General features: G+C 36.2%; 4 protein-coding genes across 5 annotated transcripts; 2 read left to right on the forward strand and 2 right to left on the reverse strand.

Moving 5' to 3' along the window:
- Positions 1 to 5,592: 5,592 nt before the first annotated feature.
- Positions 5,593 to 7,472, forward strand: LOC103953115 (aspartic proteinase nepenthesin-1). Its single transcript, XM_009364846.3, has one exon. The coding sequence runs from the start codon at positions 5,919 to 5,921 to the stop codon at positions 7,299 to 7,301; it is 1,383 nt and encodes a 460-aa protein (XP_009363121.2). The 5' UTR covers positions 5,593 to 5,918; the 3' UTR covers positions 7,302 to 7,472.
- Positions 7,473 to 10,552: 3,080 nt separating this feature from the next.
- On the forward strand, positions 10,553 to 10,915 carry LOC125469226 (cysteine proteinase inhibitor 1-like). Its single transcript, XM_048566317.1, has one exon. The coding sequence runs from the start codon at positions 10,553 to 10,555 to the stop codon at positions 10,913 to 10,915; it is 363 nt and encodes a 120-aa protein (XP_048422274.1).
- Positions 10,916 to 11,874: 959 nt separating this feature from the next.
- On the reverse strand, positions 11,875 to 14,577 carry LOC103953116. Its single transcript, XM_009364847.3, has 4 exons — positions 14,404 to 14,577; positions 13,486 to 14,142; positions 12,289 to 12,415; positions 11,875 to 12,171 (listed from the first exon to the last, which is right to left on the reverse strand). Exons 2-4 carry the CDS (start codon positions 13,994 to 13,996, stop codon positions 12,126 to 12,128), a joined length of 684 nt encoding a protein of 227 aa, XP_009363122.2. The 5' UTR covers positions 13,997 to 14,142; positions 14,404 to 14,577; the 3' UTR covers positions 11,875 to 12,125.
- A 2,142-nt stretch (positions 14,578 to 16,719) lies between these two features.
- LOC103953117 lies at positions 16,720 to 20,796 on the reverse strand. 2 transcript variants are annotated; one of them, XM_009364848.3, is made up of 6 exons: positions 20,641 to 20,796; positions 19,923 to 20,245; positions 18,556 to 19,003; positions 17,880 to 18,178; positions 17,261 to 17,633; positions 16,720 to 16,977 (listed from the first exon to the last, which is right to left on the reverse strand). In XM_009364848.3, the coding sequence occupies exons 2-5, from the start codon at positions 20,223 to 20,225 to the stop codon at positions 17,283 to 17,285; spliced, it is 1,401 nt and encodes a 466-aa protein (XP_009363123.2). In that variant the 5' UTR covers positions 20,226 to 20,245; positions 20,641 to 20,796; the 3' UTR covers positions 16,720 to 16,977; positions 17,261 to 17,282. The 2 variants fall into 2 exon arrangements, with proteins under 2 accessions (XP_009363123.2, XP_018504416.2); XM_018648900.2 differs by lacking the exon at positions 16,720 to 16,977 and having other exon boundaries at positions 17,617 to 17,758.
- Positions 20,797 to 23,857: the final 3,061 nt, after the last annotated feature.

Here is a 23,857-nt window from a genome sequence, read left to right on the forward strand (position 1 = left end):
TATTCCATAAATTTGTCAGCTTGCTCATGTACTCCTGGCGATCAGAAAACTCTTTACATATCCTGGTTGGACTGAGCTCATAAGCGGTTGGCTTTAGCTCTCAGGAGTATCCTCTTTTAAGCCCATTGGACCTTGGGCTTCTTGATCCTCTTTGGGCTTTGTGTAGTGTAGGCTTTGTACCTGTCATATCACTCAAGGCGACTCTATATGCTGGGTTGATAGTTCTCATACCTCTTCTTCTTTGTTTGCAATCTACTTATTGTCTTGTTCAATTGCTTGGTCGAGTGTACTGCCTTTTAGAGATGATCATATAAGAGTCTAGGAAAACATGCCTTAGCCTAGAGAAGGACGTGATAGACCCCGAGGGTGATCTATTTAACCAATATTGAGATGTTCCCCTAAGAGTGGTTGGAAATAGCCTGCATTTAGTTGTGTCAGTATTCCTTCCACCTTTAACAGCGTAATGAACTAGTCTAGGTGGTCATATAAATCAGTGAGCCCCTCGTAGTTTTGTATTTTGAGTGCTCATGTATCTCTACTTGTTCGTTCATCTAACAGTTCTTTGGATAATAGCAGGGAAACTTCTTCCTCAGCATAGTCGGAATTCTTAGGCTTTGACACTCACTCTATATTTCTCAGCCAGTTCTACACATTTTTCATTTCCTCACCTATGACTTCCCTCAACGTGTTTCTTAAGTCAGGGAAGTCATAGGTAGATAATGTAACCAAATTATATATGATTCCCACTGACAACGCCAAAATGTTAAAAAACTAATACTTGATGGGTTTGCAATATGGACTAAAATGAAATGGACTCAAAATGAGTGGTTCAACCCTCAAAAATAGGTTACATCCACTATGTTGCTCGGATTATATTGATTTTAGGATTAAAACTAGCGCTCGGCTAATACATGAACTTTCTCCTCTTTCAATCGTCCGACCCCCATACAGGAGGTTCCAATCCCTTTATATAGGCCCTTACTGAATCCCCCGGCCTTGGCTTCCCTAATCTAGCATTTAATGCATAACCTATGTAGACTAACATACTGACACATTTTCACTTATCAGCCAAAAATTCGACTGTGAAGTGACATGTGTTCAGTCGAGATGGAAGAGTGATAAGGGCCGAGCATTGCACTTGGCTTAGTCATCCAACCTCGGCTCTCTAAGCGTCGTTTTGACTAACTCTACGTCTCATTCTAAGTCTTTGCTAGTGGTTATGAGTCGCCATATAACCTAATTGACATATAGGTAGACCTATTCCTAGAAACTTGTGCCAAAACTGTCAGCTTGCTCACTTGCCCCTGGTAGTCGAAAAACTCTTTAAATATCCTGGTTGGGCTAAGCTCATAAGCGATCCACTTTAGCGTTCGGGAGTATCCTTTGTTAAGCCCTTTAGACCTTGGGCTTCTTGATCCCCCTTAGGCTTTTCATGGCTTCTTTCCAGCCTGTACCATTTTGTGGGATTGAAAGTGCCCAACGTTAACACTTGTTGTTGAGTTAGTTCATTCATAAGGTTGGCAAAATTCATGGCTTGAAAGTAACTCTTCTAGTGTAGTATCTTGTTTTGCTTATGATTTTCTTTCTCCTCATTAGTCGCTCTAGACTATTGGAGAAACTGTTTTTCTTGGTTGCCGCACATGGCTTTCCATTGCACTCAAACATTTTGAGAAGGAAATGCAGTTGCTGACAAATTAGCCTATTTAGGGATTCTCTCATCTTCCGATCCTCCTCTTGAGATTCTTCCTTTTCTAAAATTAGATTTCTTAGCATGCCAGCCTTTAGGTTTATCTCTCATTCTTGATGTTTCATTTTCTTTTTTACCTAATCCTTTTGGATATTCTTTTTTGGTTTGCATCTTTTATTGCATGTTCTTACCTTTTGGTCCTACGCAGCCCCCCCCCCCCCGCCCTCTCTTTTTATGTATTTTCTTTTTCAAGAAAGGTAAGGTTTATGCACTCCCCTCTTTTTCTTGTATTTTCTTTTTCAAGAAGAGTAAGGTTTATATCCTCCCTCTTTTCTTGTATTTTATTTTTCTTGCTTTATGAGGGCTAAGGTTTATGTCATCCCTAACTAGATGTAACTTTTTTTTTCATATCAATAAAATTCCCTCATACCACCGAGATTCTCAAAAAAAAAAAATAAATAAAAATAAAATAAAACTAGTGGAATCAGTCATTTCCTTCTTCTTAACAAATTACAAAGAAGACACAAGGTAACACACATGAAATACAGTACTACTCACATGAATTGCAATCCTAACCCGATGTTTCAAGGAAAATGCTTAAGCCTAAGAGAAAACTTAACAGATCACAAAGAAATACACAATATAACACAGTGCAAGAAGGAATTGCTTGCAACATGATTTTCCAATTATAAGTCATGTATTATACAAACTTGCAAGATAGAATTAGGCCTGGCAAACGGGTCGTGTCTGTCGTGTTCGTGTCGTTTTCGTGTAACACCTGTTATCTTAACGGGTCGTGTCGTGTCACACCCGTTATCTTAACGGGTCCTTAACAGGTCGTGTCACTTTACCCAACGGGTAAAGTGACCCGACCCGTTATGACCCGTTAAGAAAAAAATATATTTTTTTACAATTTGCACATACCACACATTGCGACATAAATATTACTTGAAAACATTAAAACATTTCTCGTTCAAGTACTATATCTACACTCGAAAATGAAAGCCTAATAAAAAAAATAATACATACACTACTAATCTATTACAAATATTAAATGTATATAATTATTAATATTATAGTTGATTCATACTTTTATTAAGTATATAAATTCCACTAGTGTAAATATTTTAAATTGAAGATCAAATTCATACTTTGTATTCATATAGGGTCAAGGAGTGTAGCTGTTAAAATTCATCAAAATCAGAGTTAAAATAACCGTTAAATCTTGATTTTTCGTTTATAATCGTCGAAAAGCTTTGTCCCGTTACTTGATCTCTGAATGTTTTTTTTTTGTGATTTTTTGCTGATGTGATCTCCAAGCATATACAAACAATTTTGACGGTTTGGATCGTTGAAATTAGTTTTGGAGAATTCGTAAAACGATAGATTGACTAACACTTACAGTTTATTTATACTTTCATTAAGTATAACATAAGATTTTGTGGTATCCACTTGTGTAAATATTTTAAATTGAAGATCGAATTCTTTCATTGTATTCATATAGGGTCAAGGAGTGTAGTTTTAAAAAATCATCAAAATCGGAGTTAAAATAACCGTAAAATCGTGATTTTTCGTTTATAACCGTCGAAAAGCTTTGTCCCGTTACTTGCTCTCTGAATGTTTTTTTTTTGTGATTTTTTGCTGATGTGATCTCCAAGCATATACAAACAATTTTGACGGTTTGGATCGTTGAAATTAGTTTTGGAGAATTCGTAAAACGATAGATTGACTAACACTTAGAGTTTATTTATACTTTCATTAAGTATAACATAAGATTTTGTGGTATCCACTTGTGTAAATATTTTAAATTGAAGATTGAATTCATTCATTGTATTCATATAGGGTCAAGGAGTGTAGTTATAAAAAATCATCAAAATCGGAGTTAAAATAACCGTTAAATCGTGATTTTTCGTTTATAACCGTTGAAAAGCTTTGTCCCGTTACTTGATCTTTGAATGTTTTTTTTTTTTGTGATTTTTTGCTGATGTGATCTCCAAGCATATACAAACAATTTTGACGGTTTGGATCATTGAAATTAGTTTTGGAGAATTCGTAAAAAGATAGATTGACTAACACTTAGAGTTTATTTATACTTTCATTAAGTATAATAAAAGATTTTGTGGTATCCACTTGTGTAAATATTTTAAATTGAAGATCGAATTCATTCATTGTATTCATATAGGGTCAAGGAGTGTAGTTATAAAAAATCATCAAAATCAGAGTTAAAATAACCGTTAAATCGTGATTTTTCGTTTATAACCGTTGAAAAGCTTTGTCCCGTTACTTGATCTCTGAATGTTTATTTTTTATGATTTTTTGGTGATGTGATCTCAAAGCATATACAAACAAGTTTGACGGTTGGGATCGTTGAAATTAGTTTTGGAGAATTCGTATGCCATCAATCAAGTTCCGTGTGTGTGTGTGTATATATATATTTATTAAGTAGATTTAAATCTATTTATTTTGTACGTATAAATTATAATTGACTGGTACACGGAATAGTACATACATCACGTGTCACGTGTGTCATTATAAAAATAGTGAGATATGTCATGACAGTCATGTGTGTGATAAAAAGTTAATAACTTAAAAAAAAAAAAAAAATTCTCACCACTTCTATTAATTTTCATTTTTCCCTCTTTTTTTTGTTTCATTTTCAACTTTTTCTTATCATTTTCACTTTTCCCTCCAACATCTTTCCCTAATTCCCTCACTTTTTTGTTTTATTTTCAACTTTTCTTAACATTTTCATTTTCTCTCCATTTTTTTTTTCAAAAAAGGCGGCAAGTTGGCAAATGCATGATCATGATTCATGCATATTAAATTATTAATTAATATGCATTATAGTTTTTATAAAATTTAATATATATATATATATATATATAATTAGTATAGATAGACTTAATATTTTGGGGGTATAATTATTATAGTATATATAATAATTATAATTATTATAAATTTTATAGTTAATTTAATATATATATATATATATTATAATTTTTAGGGGTATAAAATTGTAAAATTAATGTATATAATTATTACAGTATTTTTTTAGGGTTATAAAATTATAAAAATAATATTCTGCTTATCGTGTATCGTGTTTACCCACGTGTATACCCGACCCAACCCGTTATCTTAACAGGTGCTTATCGGGTTACCCGATAAGACCCGATTCGTTATCGTGTCGACCCAAACACCTGTTAATTTCGTGTCGTGTCGTGTCGGGTTATCGGGTCGTGTCAGAAATTGCCAGGCCTAGATAGAATGAACCCCGAATCAATTTCGATGCTGAAATTCCACATCTTTCAATCCATATGGGGAAAATTTTAAATTGACACATAAAAAATATTTTAAAACCTAACATAGTTAGTGTCGTATTAACTTATTAACCGATTAGCACTTGAGCACTCCCATATATTTATAAATTTATAATAGTCCAATGTCCCTGCCACCTAACAGAAAAACATTAGACCATCAAACCACCTTGTTTTTCCCCCTTATGCGTGAAAATCAAACCAACCCCAAGTACCTTTTCAATCACTAGTAAAGGAGTTCGCCCACCAACCCTCCAATGCATCATTTCTGGTTCACTTGCGTACCAATTTCTTTAGCTTTATGATTATTTTGAAGAATTTTAAAGCAATGGCATGTCTAGCTATGCCTTGGTATAATTCCATAGTACTCAATTAGCTATTATGTAGCTAGTCTGCACATCATCTTACAAATATACGGGTCCCATATTTTTCAGAAAGGGTGAGATTAGTTTACTCAATTCTTAACCTAAACTCAATCGTCGATTCTTAGTCATGAAAATAGGTGGCCAACATCGATTTGGTGCAACATATATATACATATATATATATATATATATTATATTCCAAACCCCAAAGAGCCTTACTGTGACGAAAGGGATTAAAGCGTGTGAGAGATCAATTCTCCATCCATATATTCCTGTCTTTGGTTTATAAAATTGAGCTGCCTTGCATATATTTATCTATCAATTTCAATTTCCTTAAAAAGGACGTAAGACCTACAGGCATTAGCCGCGACGCAATAGAGATATCTCAACCCCATGTCATGCTCACCAAGTTGGTATGTCTTTCAGATTATTTCTTGAAGTTAGCTATCCACTCTAGTTGGCCTTCCTTAAACTTAGTGTTACAACATTTTTATATCGATCCCCGATCGACCAACAATTCTCACTAACTAGCGCTCATTTATTCTTTCTCTAATGGGTTCACTTGGTTCATTTTCAAGTGTTGTACTATTAACCCTAGGAGTGCTACTAGTTTCCTTCTTTGTTAACCCTGCATGTTCCACTTCAAGAAGAGCTCTCCGTCTTCGCGACCACCAGGCCATGCAAAACGGGTTCAAGGTGACTCTCAAACACATTGATTCTGATAAAAACTTGACCAAAATCGAGCGTTTCCAACGCAGAATCAGTCGTGGTCGAAAAAGGTTGCAAAGGCTCAACGCAATGGTCCTAGCCGCGTCACCATCAGATCAGGATTCCCGTGTTACGTCTCCTGTCCACGCAGGTCAAGGAGAGTTTTTAATGAAGTTGTCGATGGGTACTCCGGCAGATACCTTCAACGCCATTATGGATACCGGCAGCGACCTCGTTTGGACTCAGTGCAAGCCGTGTGAGGACTGTTATGATCAACCAACCCCAATCTTCGACCCGACAAAGTCCTCAACATTCTCAAAGCTATCATGCAAAAGCGAGCTTTGTGAAGCACTACCATCCCAAACATGCACCAACAGTTCATGCGAGTACTACTACGCCTATGGGGATTCTTCCTCCACGAATGGGATTCTAGCAACCGAAACGTTCACATTCGGAGAGGTTTCAGTTCCCAAAATAGGGTTTGGATGTGGCAAAGACAATGAAGGTGGGGGCTTTGATCAAGGTTCCGGACTTGTGGGGTTAGGCCGTGGACCGTTGTCCTTGGTTTCGCAGCTCAAGGAGCCCAAATTCTCGTATTGCTTGACTTCCATTGACGACACAGACGGTAGTAGCACACTTTTGATGGGGTCTTTAGCAAGCTTGAACAACACTAAATCAGGTCCTGCAAATATCATAACTACCCCTTTGATCAAAAACCCAAATCATGACCAATCAACTTTCTACTATCTTGCCCTAGAAGGCATCACGGTGGGTGAAACTCGATTGCCCCTTGAAAAAGACACTTTTACGCTCGGAGATGATGGGAGTGGTGGCCTAATCATAGACTCGGGGACAACTCTTACGTATATAGAAGAGGATGCTTTTGATGCACTCAAGAAAGAGTTCACTTCCCAGATTAAACTTCCGGAGGCGGATGCAACAGACACGGTGGGGCTTGACGCGTGCTACAAGCTGCCGAAGGACGTTAACAACTCTGGAAAGGTAGAGGTGCCAAAGTTGGTGTTTAATTTCAAGGGTGCGGATTTGGAATTACCAGGTGAAAACTATATTCTGGTGGATACGGATGTTGGGGTGCTTTGCTTGGCCATGGGGTCTGCAAGCTCGATGTCTGTGTTTGGAAATTTTCAGCAACAGAATATGTTGGTTTACCATGATCTTGCCGAGGAAACACTCTCGTTTGTTCCTACGAAATGTGACCAATTGTGATCGAGTACTCGGTACTTGCAGTTTATTTGTGTTAAACTTTGATTGTGCCCACGTTTACTTTCCTCATCATTTAAAATTTTCTTTTCTTGTCTTCTTAAACTAAAGTCGTGATTTGTTTAGCTAAATCTGCTATAAAGTAATGAATCAAATGAAAATAAAATTAGTCTATAATTCAGTTTTTAAAGATATTGAAAATTTCATACAACACTGTCATGGTATGGTAGCTGTAAATCCTAATTAATCTGTGTTTTTTTTCCTATTTATTTATTTGCAATATATAGATGGGTTATAATTACATTTTGACATCATTTGTCACGACCTATGTACTTTGTAATGGATTTCAACGATCCAAACCATCTATATTTTAATACATCATTTATAAATCATTTTAACAAAAAATTTGACAAATCCAAAATCCTTTTAATTACACGATAATTTGATCCTCTTTTGATTTAGGAATTTATTTTCTCACCACATTCTCCAACTATAATGGGTGATCATCACCATTCAACATATTATGAGCATCGCCATAACATATATTGTAAGTAGAGTTTTCCCTTTTTCTTCATAAAAAACGGTCATTTAATAATTATAAATTGATTTCCTTTCAGATTTAAACTCACTAATTAGGAGAGGATCAAATTGATTTTCTTGTAAATATATGTAAATATCACAAAGCCAATGATTCAGGCCTTGACCATGTATTTAACCTTGCTACAAAACTGTATATACACTTAAATCTGAAAGCAATTAAAATATTATATTTATCATCTATTTATACCATCATTTGTACTATTTCTCTAATAAAAGTAACATCCACAAACATATACGAGTCATATCTTTATTAGAAAAATAATATAAATATGTGGTACGAATAACATTTTAAAAAAAAAAACCGCTACAGATTTTGTAGTAACAGGCTCTAGGAGTAGGCAAACGAGTCATGAACCTACGGGTCGGGGCGGGTCCAAGCGGATCGCCCCGGGGGGGGAGGGGTGGTGGGGGGTAATGGGCAGGTCGAAATATTTTGAAATGGAAACGAGACGGGGCGGAGGAAATAACGGGGCAAGGCGGGTCCAATGATAAGGACAAACGGGGGCTTGGCCCGAACCGTTTCTACCGTTGGATTATTGAATTGGATTTAATCACACCTCCACCCTACCGTTTGATTAGATCTTTTCTCAGAGTCAGACTATTCTCTCTTGTCTTCCGTTCATTCATGAAAGCCATCACAATTCACCGACTCGATTTCGTCTTCATCTCCCTCTCTCCGTCTTCAAACTTTTGAATCAAAATCGAAATTCATCACCATCTCATCTTCTTCCAAATTGAAATCGAGATTGTCGAACTCTACAGTCCCAAGCAAAGAGGACGAAGACCACCATCATCAGCTCCTCGAGATTATCAAACACCATCATCGTCAGCGCCATGCAAATCGAAATCGACCACCATTCCCTCTGTTCTTAGTCTTCCAGTGTCTCCTCTCAGATCTTAATTTTCTACAAGATTTTGGCATCTGAGTTTTCATTAATTTGCGGGTATGGTAGGAAATCTGAGATGGGTATTTTTTTTTCTTTTCTTTTTTTGAATTTGTTGTGGAGTTTAGACTTTAGAGCACCTGGGCTTTCATTGAACATGCCCTTTGTCTTTTTTGTGAATTTGTTGTGGGTTCTTAGAGCGTTTGGGTTTTCATTGAACATTCCCTTGGTTGTTTCTGAATTCGTTTGTTCTTAGAACAGCTCGGCTTGAGCCATCTTTATTTTTTAGTTAGTAAATAAAACCAATTGGGTTTGTAGGCATGGATTATCATCGTGGACGCTTCATTGTTGTGGATGTACATCTCCAAAAGTTGTCAAACAAAAAAAAAAAATTGTAAATTTGAAAACGGAGGACCTGTGGACCCGTAGGAACCGGCCCATTTTAAACAAGTCGAGTTAGGACCGGTTCCGAGTTTCAGGATCCTATTACTCGCCCCGTTGCATTTTCAAACGGATCCGGTCCGATCTCTTCAAATTCTGGCCCTGTGCCCACCCCTAAGACTATCTCCGACCTTAGCTTAAAACCTAAATTTTTAATCTAGAAATAGTTTTTTTGTTCCAACATTTATGGTTTAAAATTTTAGCTTTGGATTATTAAAAAATGAATTTAGGTAACTTTTTTTTTTTAAATTAACTTTAAAATAAAATTATGTAGACTATCCTAAATTAATTTTATGAACATTTTAACCCAAAAATTTTTAAATTCTGATAAACATTGAAAAATCACTAAACCAACACATGAAACTCATGAAATATTAAAGAAGAATATGAAACACATGATAGAGATGTATAAATTCAAGACACATGAGCAAACACATGGTTTTGGAAGATGGTAGAAAAACAAAATTGGAAGAATTGTAGGAGAAAAGTGAGTTTTGTGTGAATGTTTCAACAAATATGTAGGTATTTATAGAATTTTTGGGTGAATTTTGAGTAAAATAATTATTTTAACCGTTGAATTTAAAATTAGGTTGTTAGATTTTTTTATTTTTTTACCGTTAAATATGAACCGTTGGATAACCAACAACATATTTGAGTGTGAGTCGTTGATCAACCAAAAGAGCCATTGGGCTTAATTTTATTGGCAGACAAATGGGAGACACGCCAATGTGGGTGGGGCTCCATCACTAATCTTGGTCTAAATCTTGGGCTAAATCTAGCTTTTTTTTTTAGCTTTTAGGTTTTAAGTCTAAATTAGAATATGAGTTGGAATGGATTGAGGGGAGAATAGAAGGAAAATTATAGGTTTTAGGTCATGGGTTGAAGTTGGTCTAACGGGCTCCGTTCATATTTGGCCCTTTACCATATGTGTCAAATACAAAAGGTTATTACAGTGTAACAAATATCTATACCGTAGCAAAGAGATGCAAGGAATGGTATCTTTCTGCCATTTTCTTATTTTTTGAAAAATAGAATTAAATTACAACAGAAATCTTTGACGGATTAGTGACCTGTTGCACGCGTAAAATATATGAATAATGCTAGGGAAATTAAATTTGCAAACTAAATGATGTGTTACCAATGGAAAATGAATTTGTTTATCAATGTTTAAATAATAATTCAGTGATCAACTTCCATATCATTTAATTTACAAAATTTAATCTCCCTAACATTACTCAAAATACATACATGTACCCCTCCAAATTCCAATGCAATGCAAGTCACTTCGTAGTCAAGAAAACCAAACAATTTAAACAAAGAAATAAAGGAGTCATGATGCGCCATCAGTACTGCCTCCCACCCGCGGCTGTCCTTGCTCTTGTGGCCGCCGCTGCCACAGTCGCACACGGACAACAGGTGGGTGGCTGGAAGAAAATACCTAACCTCAAGGACCCCCTTGTCCAAGAGATTGCAAATTTCGCAGTGTCGGAGTACAACAAGAAATCTCGGCCTCCAGTGAACAATTTGACGTACTCGGCCTCGTACACAGGCGAGACACAGGTGGTAGATCATGACATCGAGTATCACCTTATCCTTGAGGCCTACAATGTGTCGGATAGGACGCTGCCTGACCCCCGCTTCACCACCGCAGATTATGACAGCTCTTATCTGGGACAAGCCTCTGCAGCATTTTAGGAAATTGAACTCCTTTGTTTTTTATTCCCGGAGAAGGAGACCAGCCAGTCCGACATTAAAATCATTCCGTATTTTAATTGGTACCCTAAGTACGGACGTACTATTGGCTATGGACTGTAAAGGATGTTGATTTCTGTTGTAATGAATAAATGAAGGATAATATTATTACCGACTTCTTAATTTTCTGTGAATCTTTTTGTGTGTTTTATACGGTGACGATTTTCTCTTCCTGGTAGAGACTCACACACCATGTTTGTGTGAGCAGAATTTTTTTCAATTTTATTAGGGTTTGTGTGTGTGACAGTGAGCAGTAAAGGAAAGAGAGTGGTGGGAGAAATGCCTACTGTTTGTTGTTTTTGGTGACTGTTCAGGACAATTTTTTTAAGGAAGATGAAATGTGAGAGTCTAAAGACTCCGGGGTTTCATGGTACTTGAAAACTAGTTATTTAAAATTTTGAGGATAAGACGCTTTGATGATTGAGCGTTGTTCTCACGGGTTGCCATGACCAACCCGTTGGAGAGCAAACCGAGAGTATGGGGCATTATTCTGTGGCGGATTCTATCTATGGTGGAGGCTTTGGAAGCAAGCAATAGTCGTGAGAACCTCACTCCAATTTCGGATTTAGATACAAGGATTTGGCAATCATCACAATATGCAACAATAGAAGAGGGCTATAATTAGAAGAACTCTGACCTGCCTCAGAACCTTATACCTCAGGACTTGGGAGTTGGGGAGATCACTAAGGTAGAGAGGGTTTAAGGCGGTCAGTATATTCCATATTTAAACCCATTCCCCCTACCGAGCCGACCCCCAACCCGTGCAACATTGTCCAGGACCAGTAAAACGTATCTTGCATGAACTTTGCCACTCGATCTGCACTTGCTAACTTCTCCAACAAGGTACCATTAAGACTTGACTTTCATGTTTGATTGCATGTAGTGAACTTGTGACATACTAATTCCGCAACAAATAAGCACTACATTTCTCATCAACACAATCATTCTTTTCACCAAATGAATTAAAATACTGTACAAGAGTCGAAAATCTCGTGTAGTTTTTGGCTGTATGTACATATATATACAAAGGAAAAAAGATACCCCTGCTGCAACATTAAAGAATGGAGGAAGAAAACAGATCTGTATTAATTCCATGGACCATAGGCAGCAAAATGTAAGCACCAATATCGTCAACCCCCTTTCATATTGTCCATCAACTTCCCCATCCACCTGAACGGGAAATCTGGTCTTCCCCAAAGCTGCATTAACAATATACACGCGAGGGGGGAGGATGGGATTAGAAAGAGTACTCAAGTTTCTTAATGTTTTAGATATAAAGTATGGAGATCGTGAAAATAGGGAAATGGAATACAAACTTTTGATTGGTAGAACGTCGTATGTCACTTTTGTGGTATTCAACTGGGACAAAACCTTGAGTTGTTGCGACTGCTGGCTCAGGAGACCCCTGTGTACCCACAGTTGGAACGCTTCTGGAGCTTATCCCTACAGAAACAGTTCAACAAGCATTATGCTTTTACAGATATGATTGAGTAGGGCCAGTAATTAGAAAGAAAAAAAAAATGATTTTAGTGAACAACTCAATGGATGGAGGACACAGTTAGGGACGCGAAGGTTACTTCGTTGGTAAAGTGAGTGATGGTAAGAACAGAGTTAAATAAATTCAGTAAATAATCTACTTCACCATCAGTTCTGGTACATAGGTATATGTTCCCAATGTATTTATTCGAAAAACAAGTGGCCCCATTGGAGGAGTTGGAGGATGAACTGATGAGTTAACGAACATGGACTAAAGCAACAGACAAAGTAACAACCAATAATCCATGTGTACATGAGCAGGCTTAAGAATACAATAGTAAAAGGGATTTTGTATGGAAACGCAAATAACACAAACTTAGAAAAGGATCACATTTTCAAAGACTAGAAAGAGCTATATAAATTTCACAGCGAGGAGCCGGAAGAGAATTTATAGATTGCAATCTTAGCAAGCCTACAGCATCATACATTAGAATTCCGATGAATTCAGATCCTGACTAGTGCAGATAAGTATGATATTTTATATATTCTTTCAATTACCTTTCCCTTCCATCTTCAGTTAATTACTGTTTTTTGTACAGGTAATGTACCCTGACTTGAATAAAGTTCAATTGTATACTTGGGAAATTTACGGTTCAGTAGGTGCATATCAAAACAAATGCGAAAAACGACATGAAAACAAAGACCACCAATGAAATCAAGGAAAGAGCCAGAACCCACAAAAGAATAAGTAAACGAGACCACAAAAAGAGCAGCTTCAAGATCCCTGCTTAAACTCACAAATAGGAATACTAAAAGAGAAATGTACCAAAAAATCAATGCAATGTTTTCGAATATAGATAAACCAATTTTTTCTTTCAATCAGTATTCAACCTTTCGGAAGTTCTGTTAAATCATCAGATGTATCTTATAAGCAACAGAATGAGATAAAATGTAGCATTCATTAATTATAGTATGACATACAAAAAGAAGGAAACGAAAGGAAAAGGGCCCAATTGAATGAGAAAAACAAATATTACCTTGAAAGATTACGACAAAGAAGAAGAGTAGTGTGATGATCAGAGCAGATATGCCGCTGTAGAAAGAGGATGATTTGGATGCTTTCATCTTCTTTGCTACTTTCATTTGTTCAATTCTTGCACGCTTTCTCTTGGCCAGCTCAGTGATCTCCCTAACCAACTTCTGGTCAGCGGCATCCAGTGATGGACGTTTAGGAGGTCGTGGTGGCTTAGGAGCATTCCTAGAGTTTTTCTTCTTACACTGCTCATTCTCACACGCCTTTTCTGCTCGGGGCATATGTCCTTGACTCTCTTCCCCTTCTGAATTCCTTTCTATTAGTGTCTCTACACTGACATTCGAAACCTCGCCAGATTTTTCCAGACTGCTAGATGATACAATGCCACATGTACATGTAATTGATTCATTCAAATGCAAAAACCAACCGAAAACACCACCCAAGAACTTAATTTTCTGTCCGTTACTCCCTCCACTTTCAAGTTCTATTTCAAACTCTTTTTCTCCTGAAGCCATATAAGAACCCTACCAATCAAAGTAGGACAAGGACAACCCCTTTTTTCGGTTACGGCTTAAGATGTAATTCCTGGTTACAAATTATCGTAAGCCTATGATTCTCAAAGAATCACAGTGAACAACCTTCAAAAACTATCAGAAGAAGTCTGCAAATTAAACAAGTTCCAAAGTCTCAATCTTTATAGAACAAACTACAGAGAAGTGTGGGGCTGAATGTGATACAGAAAGTCTTGCAATAAATAAAGACAATAAAATTATGAACACCCAAAAAAGCTGAATCTCACAAGTCAACCGTCAAAGTGCAGCTCAAACTACACTGCTGTGCAAAAAGAATAATAAAAAATCCCCCCAAACGAAAAAAAAAATTGGATTACGAAGTTCAAAGGGAAACAAAAAATAGATGGTACCTTTGCGTGGAAGAGAGAAGTGCTGCAGCTGATGGTGGAGTTAGGACGCACGCAGAGTACGGCACAAATCAACCTTTTTCTTAAGGAGAAACCCAACGGGAACAAGAAACTATAAAAAGACAAAGATGGACAGATGTAGAATATTCTTATGTTTACTATGTCGTGTGTTTTGATTGCTACTGTGTTGTAGCCGAAAAGAAAACAGCAGAGATTTTTCTATGTTATCCAAATACAGCTCAACATTACGTGTGGAGCAGAAATTTTATTTTAATATTTCTCCACCTATATATGACTCGTGGTGCACTGAACTATATTTTGAGTACTCGAAAAAATTTACCATGACGTCGTAAGCATTTGGTTGTCCATAAGCTTGGGTCCCACGCACAGAGTGAGCTCCTGAAATAAAAAAGGCCCAACAGTTTTTACGATACAAGACGGATAATTTTTTGTTTTTTGTTTTTTTTTTACATACGATATTATATGTTCAAAAGAACGAGAGAATGATTTAAATCTTACAATGAGTTAGTCATAATACTTTGGTTCAAATTTATTTTTAACGAGAATCAAATTAAGACTTCTCACTTACAAATGAAGAAAATTATTACTAGACCGTATTAACAAGCGATCGACCAGGGACAAATTCTTGAAACAACTTAATAGATAAAACACGTATATGGCAAAGTCAATGAATTACATAATTAAGCACAATTAGTCACACTTCCATATTACAATTCACACGAATCTCATTCAAACAACCTATTGCATCCTATTCGTTGGTGCATTGTTGTCGACATTGCTGGAACCCGAAAGTCAACAGCCTTGTCCCAATTTCAGAGTAAGCTTGAACATTCAAACAAGCTTGGCTGATTTTTCCCTGAGGCACCCTCCAGGGCCTCTACTCCAGTCCTCCCAAACCACACCATCAGAGCGCACTCTATGCTGTTTTGTTGAGTGAGTTATATGTACGGGTGATTTTCGGACAAATCGGATCGGAAACAAGGTTTTCAATTTCGGTTCTAAAATTTTGGAATCAAATCACAATTTTCAGATTGAAAACTTGTGGAATTGGATTAATCTTGAAAAGTTCGTAACATAATTCGGAAATTCCTATAATTTATACGTTTTTAATATTCCCAAACTTTATTGTACATGCAGTTTATTGTCCTTTTTTATTATGTACTAATAGTATATTTTTATGTTTAATTTTAAATAATTGTTTGGTATACTAGTATGCTTATCCTTTTTAATAAAAAAAAATCAGAATATTTCGAAATATTTTTGTTAGAAAAAGTTCAAAACACTTTCAAAAAAAATTGGATTGAAAATTTGGAATTATCGGAATCCCTAAATCCATTCCAATTTTTCAAAAAAAAAATAATTAGATTCAAAATTTTCAAGTTATTATACTTTGGGAATCAAAAACACCAATTCAACTTGCAGACTTAGTTACGTGGAACATTAAACAACCTTCAAAGTGAAGGAAATTGAAGAAATTAGAGTTGAAAAGCAAAATACGAATAAAATACAAAAGAACAAACAGACTACACAACAACAAACAGACTACACAACTACAAAATTATATGTTTTATATAAAAAATAAAAATAAAAACTACGAAATAATACTTCATTAACTGAAAACAAAGAAACACTACAAAATTACCAAGAAAGATACATAACCGTAGAGACTACGTAGGAGCAAACGAATGCAAATCCTTAACGAGCAAGAGATCTAAAACTTAACGGGCTAGAAATCCCAATCCTTGGCCCACAAGAAAACAAATAAAATAACTATACTAATAAAACTAATTTTCCAACAAACAAGAGTCAAATAGTTCCCGGGTTGGACTTGGATTAGCATTTGAATTTTGATGTGGAATTAATCGGTTTGCAGCCTACAAACAATCAGCGCCAAATCTCGTAATTCAAAAGTGGATTTGAATTAGTCGGTTGAAGTTGTGTTTCCTCAGCTACGGACTCTCAACCTGAACATGAATCTGGCTCGGAATTTGCTTAATTATCTTTTTCCAGAACAGATATTACTAAACTTGGAGAATTAAAACCGCGGTTTTCTTTCACAATAGACGGCGTTAAAAATCAAACACGAATCAGAACAAGCATATTCATACCAGCTAAGTATATTGCCATCAACCCAACAACCTTCTCCCAATCCTAAAACATTCAGAACGCAGATGCCTATCAAGGTCCAAATGAAAACTTATTACCTGCATGGGCGCCTCTCATCCCATATTCAAACGTAAGCAGTTGGTATGTTAAAGCGGAACAATTCATAAGTTTAAACAAAAAAACATTCATATTCGTGTGCTAATAAGATGAAAAGTCTATCAACTTAACCATAATTCAATAAACAATCTCAATATCCAAACACTAGACCAGCCAACGCAAATCATGGCTCACATCTTTACAAGAAGCTCTAAACTGAACTGAGCCACCAAACTGTAAAACAGCAGACCGTAATGCCCACCATTTCTCTCCTCGTTTTAAAATCATAACATACTTACCTAGATTTGGTGCTCTCCTGTGCATACTGCTACTTGACCCAGACAGACCTGGACCCTGAAAAATTTTCCGAGTGAAAATTAAGCTAGTGCTAAATAAGCAAACAATAATCTGCAACACCACGTTAACAACGCCAACATCTGCTCTCCCTACCCAACCAACACCCACGGATATGCTTAAAAAAAACATGCTATGTGGTTGCTAAAAGCACCCGAATAAAATTTCACTTCTCATCCCAAAGAACCACATTATACGAGCATTGGATATTCAATTTTGAGGACAAGCCATAAAGGTAGCAATTATATCCTTGTTAATTTTCCTGAAGAGTAAGACTACTCACCAACGTAATTGCAGATTCCCATTCAGTATCGATTGTAACCTCTCCCATAACCCTCGTGCCTCTGACGCTGAAACTCACCAAAATTGTCACGAGGCCTTGAAGGATAGGTTTCCATAGGGTTGGGATTGGGGTACCTGCTCCTTGAATCCATGGCTAAACTTTCCCCGGCATACTGAGGATTGGCCGAGGAGCTGTCGTATTCAGAATAATTGTGTGATTTATAACCACCAAAACCCAAAGTCGACATCTGCTGATTAGCCTGTTGTTGACGCCTCTGGGCATCAAGTTGAAGAAAGTCCTCCCACTGCTTTGCATGCATGCCCCTCAGGGGGGCCAGTTTCTTCATGTGGTTCTCTCTTATTTCCCTAATCGCCTTTTATCCGTATAATAAAATGTCAGCAACAAGAAATTTGTACCAAGAGTTCAAGTCTTTTAAAACAATTACGATTGGCAAGAAAACAGTCAGGGTAGCTGGAGATATACTAGACACGAGTATACCTGATGTTAACGTAGAGTTATAGGATGGGTTAATAAACCAATTATCACTTCAAGCAAGAAAAAAAAGACATAAAAGTGTTTCTCGTTTTATTTGTTCCCAGAGTTGTAACGTAGTCCATACCTCACGATGTCTGCAATTTTCTTCATCTTCTTCCTTGTCACGAATTCTTCCAAGTTCCATTGCCTCTCGTTTGTACTCCAATTCTACTTCTTCCAATGTCTGGGGGATGGCAGAGTAATCAAACTGACGACCAGATTGCATATCAGATCCTTTTTTATCAGAATTCCATCCATCATTTCTATAAGCAGACATGCTTTGATTATGACCATCATATGAATTATATGAGTTTCCCATGTAAGGGGCACGAGCTGGAGAATTTGAACGACTTGGCCGACCTCTAGCTCCGTTATTACCATAAGCTTCATGAAATGAAGAGTATGTCAAGCACTTGATTCAAGATGCTAACACAGATGGCAGCTTTAATTCAACATACTATCTTATTTTCAGAGACAAACCATCTGAGAAAATTTCTGGATAGTTTTGAGTAAATGATTTCATTTTGGAGACAACCCGATCAATTCAGACCCAACCATGAAAGCTACTTCAGAACTCTACACACAATTCTTGAAGATAAGAACTTACCTCTTGCTGCAAACAAATCTAAGCAACAAGCTGATTCTTTGATAAATGGGAAAGATTTTACAGACAGCAGGTAGAAAATTCTATACGAACCTAACAAGCTACAAACATGACAGCCCCCTATATACATTGTAAATATATCCGATGCTGTCCCTACCTTGTGGAGGACCCCTGGAAAATTTCTGCATATCATGACGTATTTGGTGTTCAACAAATTTATCTTGCCTGTGAAACCTTTGTTGAAAATGCGACCCGTTCCGGGGACCAGAATGAGACCTCTGGGATTCAGAACGTTGTAACCGTGCACCAACAGGGCTTCGTTCAGGTGACCTTGATCTAGTCACTTGAGAACCAGAACCATCCCTTTGTTCGCCTTCCTCTTTAATCACCTTATGCACAGCATCCACACCCTTTCTTAATACTAACCTATCCTTGCCACTGACAATGATAAATTTCTCGTCCATCTTAACATAGCATCCAATATCCATTTCAATCCTGTTTATCACTTTCTCAGTGAAAAGGGACCTTACATGCTTTTCTCTAGCAGGAACCCTTTCAAAGAAATCTTGAGACTTGCGACTTGCACCAAGGGTAGATGGGCAACCCTAGAGAATTACTAAAATGCATTAGAACATGTTATCATAAAGAAAAAGTAACACCCTTCTATTACCATGATATAAACGACAAACATTTAGGTATGAGATAGAAAAACTAACAAGTCTATAAACATGCTATGAGGTTATATTAGCTTCTGTAGCCTTCATAAATTTCTGACTAGACTATATTTTGCAAAACAACTTACAAAGTACCAAATTTTCTTTGAAAGAAAAAGATGGAAGTCATTTTGGTAAAATTCTTAATGCAGCACCACAGAACGCACTATATTTATTTATTTAAATAATAAATAGTGACAACCTACATGAGTTACAGCTTGATTAGTTATTGTGGAAAAGCAATGCCAATTGACATTAGCTTTCTAATGCAACCCACAGAGGTAAATGGGTTATGTTCTTTATGAATAAAAATTATTTTCTTCCTGCCCATGTTGGATGTCTAATGAGATGTGCTTGTGCGTGGGTGGATGGGTGTGTACGCGATGCAGACAATGAAAATCTTATCCAGTAAGCCTAAAAGTCAGAAACCACTGGTGTGCTGAACAAAATTAGGTCCTCAACATGACTAGTATGCATGCAGAAAATCTAGAAGGAGAAAGCAATACAAATCTATCTGAACAGGAAATCTAGCAGAGAACCAAAGTAAAGTTCTGGGACAAACACTCCTTCCAATTATTTAGACAATTACAAGATGGTCTAAGATATGCAAACATAACGAGAACATCAAATATAAAAAATGTAAGGGCATCCTCAACATTCCCGAACATAACTTATGAATGTCTTTAAGTAGAAAAAAAACATTTTATAGCATAAGCAATTGAAAAACAAAAAAAGAATGTAATGTGTTTGCATATGTGTGTGATTTTGCATAAAGATGGCCAGAAAAATAAATAAAGCACTAAAATTTTACCTGAGTAAAGTGACCTGGTTCCCCGCAGATTTTGCAAATCATTTCCTCTTCCTTCCTCTTCTTCCAATTCCTCTCAGTAGCTTTTGACTTGGCCTCCCACATCTTAGCTTCTCGGCTGGTAAAATCAGTTGGGACAGCATTGGGGTCACGAGCTTCCTCTTCCTCATCAGACCCGGCAAGAGACCTTTTGTTTGGTTTTGCCCTATCTTGTGTGTTTGTGGCATTTGACCCAGGAGGGCCAGTGTACTCCTTGTATAGCTCGCTAAAGTCATCATCGATATCTGGGTCCGGTCTCGTTTCCATTGAATTCGACCTTATGAATTCTAACATTCCACAACACAAACCAAACCTTATCAATATCCTCCACAGCCAACAAATTACACACAAGAGGACACAACTTTAAGAAATTCCCAAACACCGTTTTATCAATATCGCAATTCTACAAAAACCCAATCCCCAATTCGATTAAGTTCAATTATTGCGAAGCAAAAACACTTGCACAAATTTATAAACAAAAGCAACAATAAAGGATTAAATTGGATAACAGGGTCTGTTTCTTTGAGCAGAAAATCCTCATGAAAATTGAAACTAAAACAAAAATAAATAAATCGATTACTTGATTATACAATAACATAAAAGGGCAAATTAGGGGCCTACGAGTGAATGCTTGAAAAAATGACACAAAAATTGAATGATATTTGGTGTACGGAATGGTTACCTGACGAGTGATGAGAGTGGAACCGCAAAGCAGAGGTTTTGGGACGTGGACGAGGAGAAAGCCTAAAGCTTTAGCTAAGAAGGTCCGGGCTAGGGCTGGGTTTGTTTACCTTCTTACTCCCTGCTGAATTTTCGTTCTTTTTTTTTTTTTTTAACATAATATTAATCCGTACCAACAAAAAAGAAAAAATGGTTTGTCCTTGTCCCCCCTAGAGTTTTCAAAAAGTCAGTGGACACATGCTTACGTATATTAGGAGTGTAGTTAAATTATGATTTAAAAAATTTAAAGAATTTTAAAAGTAATGGATTTGATAAGATTTAGAAAGATTTAAGACTCTTATAAAATCCATATGGATTTTAAAGAATTTGAATGAATTTGCTTTGTACATTTTGATGCATTTTGGTGGATTTTCATATAATTTTTTTTATTAAAAAAAAAAGGAAAATCTTTTCCCTTGCCCTACTGTACTTGATAGCCACTTTATCCCATTCCTATTTCGTGTCCCCTTCACCTTATCATAGCTCCATCTCTCTCTCAATTGAGCACTGCTACGCCACCAGAAACCCTCATCAACGACTAGCCTTTTGTTCAGTTGATTTTTTATTTATTTAGCAGATGTTCTAGTTCACCAACAATTGCAACAACCTTTGAAAAATCATCCTCATCAGCCTCGTCGCCAAAATCTATTTCATCAACAATTCTGGCAGCATTTGGAGGAACACTGAACCCATCCTCATCGACATCTGAATATCTGTGTGAAAAATAGGTTAGGCACCAACACTGATATTTGGAGACGCATATGCAGATAATACATGGCCACATTGATCGCTACCCAAATCCTTTTCTGCATTGAATTCACGTTCTAGGCATCATCCCAGAGATTCAACAGCCGTTGAATTTTGAGGCCTATGACAGAAAGAAAATGAACCAAACTTCCCATTTGCAAAGTCTCTGCTGTTGGTAACTCAAATTTCTAGGCACCGTCACTACTCAATCTGGAGCATGCATTTGAGTTATTGACATTAGGGAATTTATTAGGATCAGTCCTTTTTGAGCTTTTCTTTCTTATGATGGAAGTATTTTTGAAATTCTTATTAGACCAATGTGGCCATGTATTCTTTGCATATACGTCTCTGGTAGTATTTGGTGTTCGTCGGTTTGTCACTATGTGTGTGGCAAGGGTTGTAAGACATTTAAGGACTCCCCAGATGGAATAAGATTTGAAATCCTAGGAGGTGAGGTAGGATTCTTTTTTGTCTTGGTTATATAGGAACTGGATCCTTTCTTGAGCTCAGGATGGGGGTCTTTATGAGCAGCCCATCCAGGACGTTCAAACTTGATCCAACGACTGCAATTATTATAACTTTTAGAGGGGCCCCCTATTTGGAGCTGTTGGATCAAGTTTCAACGGTCCGGATGGGCTGCTCAGGAGGATCCCCATCCTGAGCTCATGAGAGGATCTAGTTTTGGTTATATATACTTCTTTCTCTCAAATCCCACAAAATCCACCACTTATTGAAATCCTACAAAATCTTAATTTTTTGAATACATTTAGATTTGGATGGACTTTAAAATCTGTAATAAAATCTCACTGGAATACACCTAGATTTGCATGGATTCTAAAATCTTTTAAAATTTTTTAGTTGACTACACTAGGATTTTAAAGTCTTTTAAAATCCTCTCAAATCCGAGTTTGACTACACCTCCTTAAGATTATATAGCCATGTATTGAAACATTGTTTATCAGAGCAGTTCCGTGTTGTCAAGCTCCTGGGTTATAAGTTCAATTTGCTTAAGTAAACTGTAATTATCTTTAGTGAACAATAATTGTCTAAGTATATCTTCACTCTTAAACTGAATAGTTCGGACAATTCATATTAAAATATTAATATTTTTTATTTGATAATATAATAAAAATATTTTTTTATTTTTAATAATAATACAAATTTGATTAAAAGTATTTGAAAATATTAAAATGTGGTTTACACTGGAACAACATGGTTAGATATTTTTTTTTATATAATTTTTTTATTTTTAATTATTTTTTTTTATAATTTTATAATTTTTCATTAAAGTTTTATAATTTATAATTTATATTAGTATTTTATAATTTTTTTTCTTAGTGGCTGACATCACCTTATGTCGCTGCCCCTGTGAGCTGGGCTTGTGGATTTTTGCCTGGTGGAGAGCTTGAACTCGCCTGGAGGTGATTGGACTGGGCTGGAGCGAATTGCTGGGGGATTGGGGCATTGAATAACCTATGCCCAAGATAATTGCCCAACGCTGGAAATGCTTTAAGCACATTGTTCTCTCAATTTTTCCCTTCCTTAGTTTGTCTTATTACAACTTTGCCTACCTCTTTAGTTTAGTATCGTTGCTCCTACTTTAGTCTACCTGAGCTCTTAGTTTTTTGCTTTAAACTAGATAACAACGTGTTCTCTTTCTCTAAACCAGACAACCCTCAAAACTTTCATTTAATAGCAGGCGAGAAAAGTTCTAACCTTTAGAAATGAAGTCTCATTTCAGACTCTTCAAATTTGTCTTAATTTTGGATTGCATGTCTTGCCTAAGGCCTAATCCAACCCTTGTAGTAAAACTCAAATTTTAAGTTCTAAACTTAACCCAACTTGCTCCAACCTTTGAGGCAAATATGAGTTAAAACTCAAAACTTATTTCTGAGCCAAATTTAGCCCAGGATTCCCACCTAGGTTAGGAGGGCTATCCCACCACTAATGTATATATTTTTTAGTTTTATATTTATAAATTCATTAAATCCAACGGTTAAGATCTAATTTGATAAAAAAAAAAATCTAACAATCTAAATTTAAATCCAACGACTAAAGTAATTAAAAAAAAAATCTTTTATGTGTTTCATATTCTTTCATAGTGTTTCACAAGTTTCATGATGCCGGTTTGTTATCTTTCAATATTTGTCGGAATCTAAATATTTTTAGGTTAAAATGTTCATAAAATTAAATTAAGATAGTTTACATAATTTTTTTTCTTTTAAAAAAGTTACTTTGATGAAAAAAAAATAGCTTAAATTTATTCTTTAATAATTTGGGGCTAAATGTTTAACTTATAAGGATTAAAGCAAAAAAAGTTGTTTCTCGGTTAAAACCTAAATTTTATGGGTTAAAAATTTTAAGTTTTAACCCATAAGTAGGAGATGGTCTAAAGATACTTGAGGCTAAAACCTTAACATTAATGAATTTAG

This window comes from the organism of the source record quoted next, unplaced genomic scaffold, assembly GCF_019419815.1.
Source record: "Pyrus x bretschneideri cultivar Hongxiangsu unplaced genomic scaffold, Pyrus_bretschneideri_v1 Contig41, whole genome shotgun sequence".
NCBI classification, from domain to species: domain Eukaryota; kingdom Viridiplantae; phylum Streptophyta; class Magnoliopsida; order Rosales; family Rosaceae; genus Pyrus; species Pyrus x bretschneideri.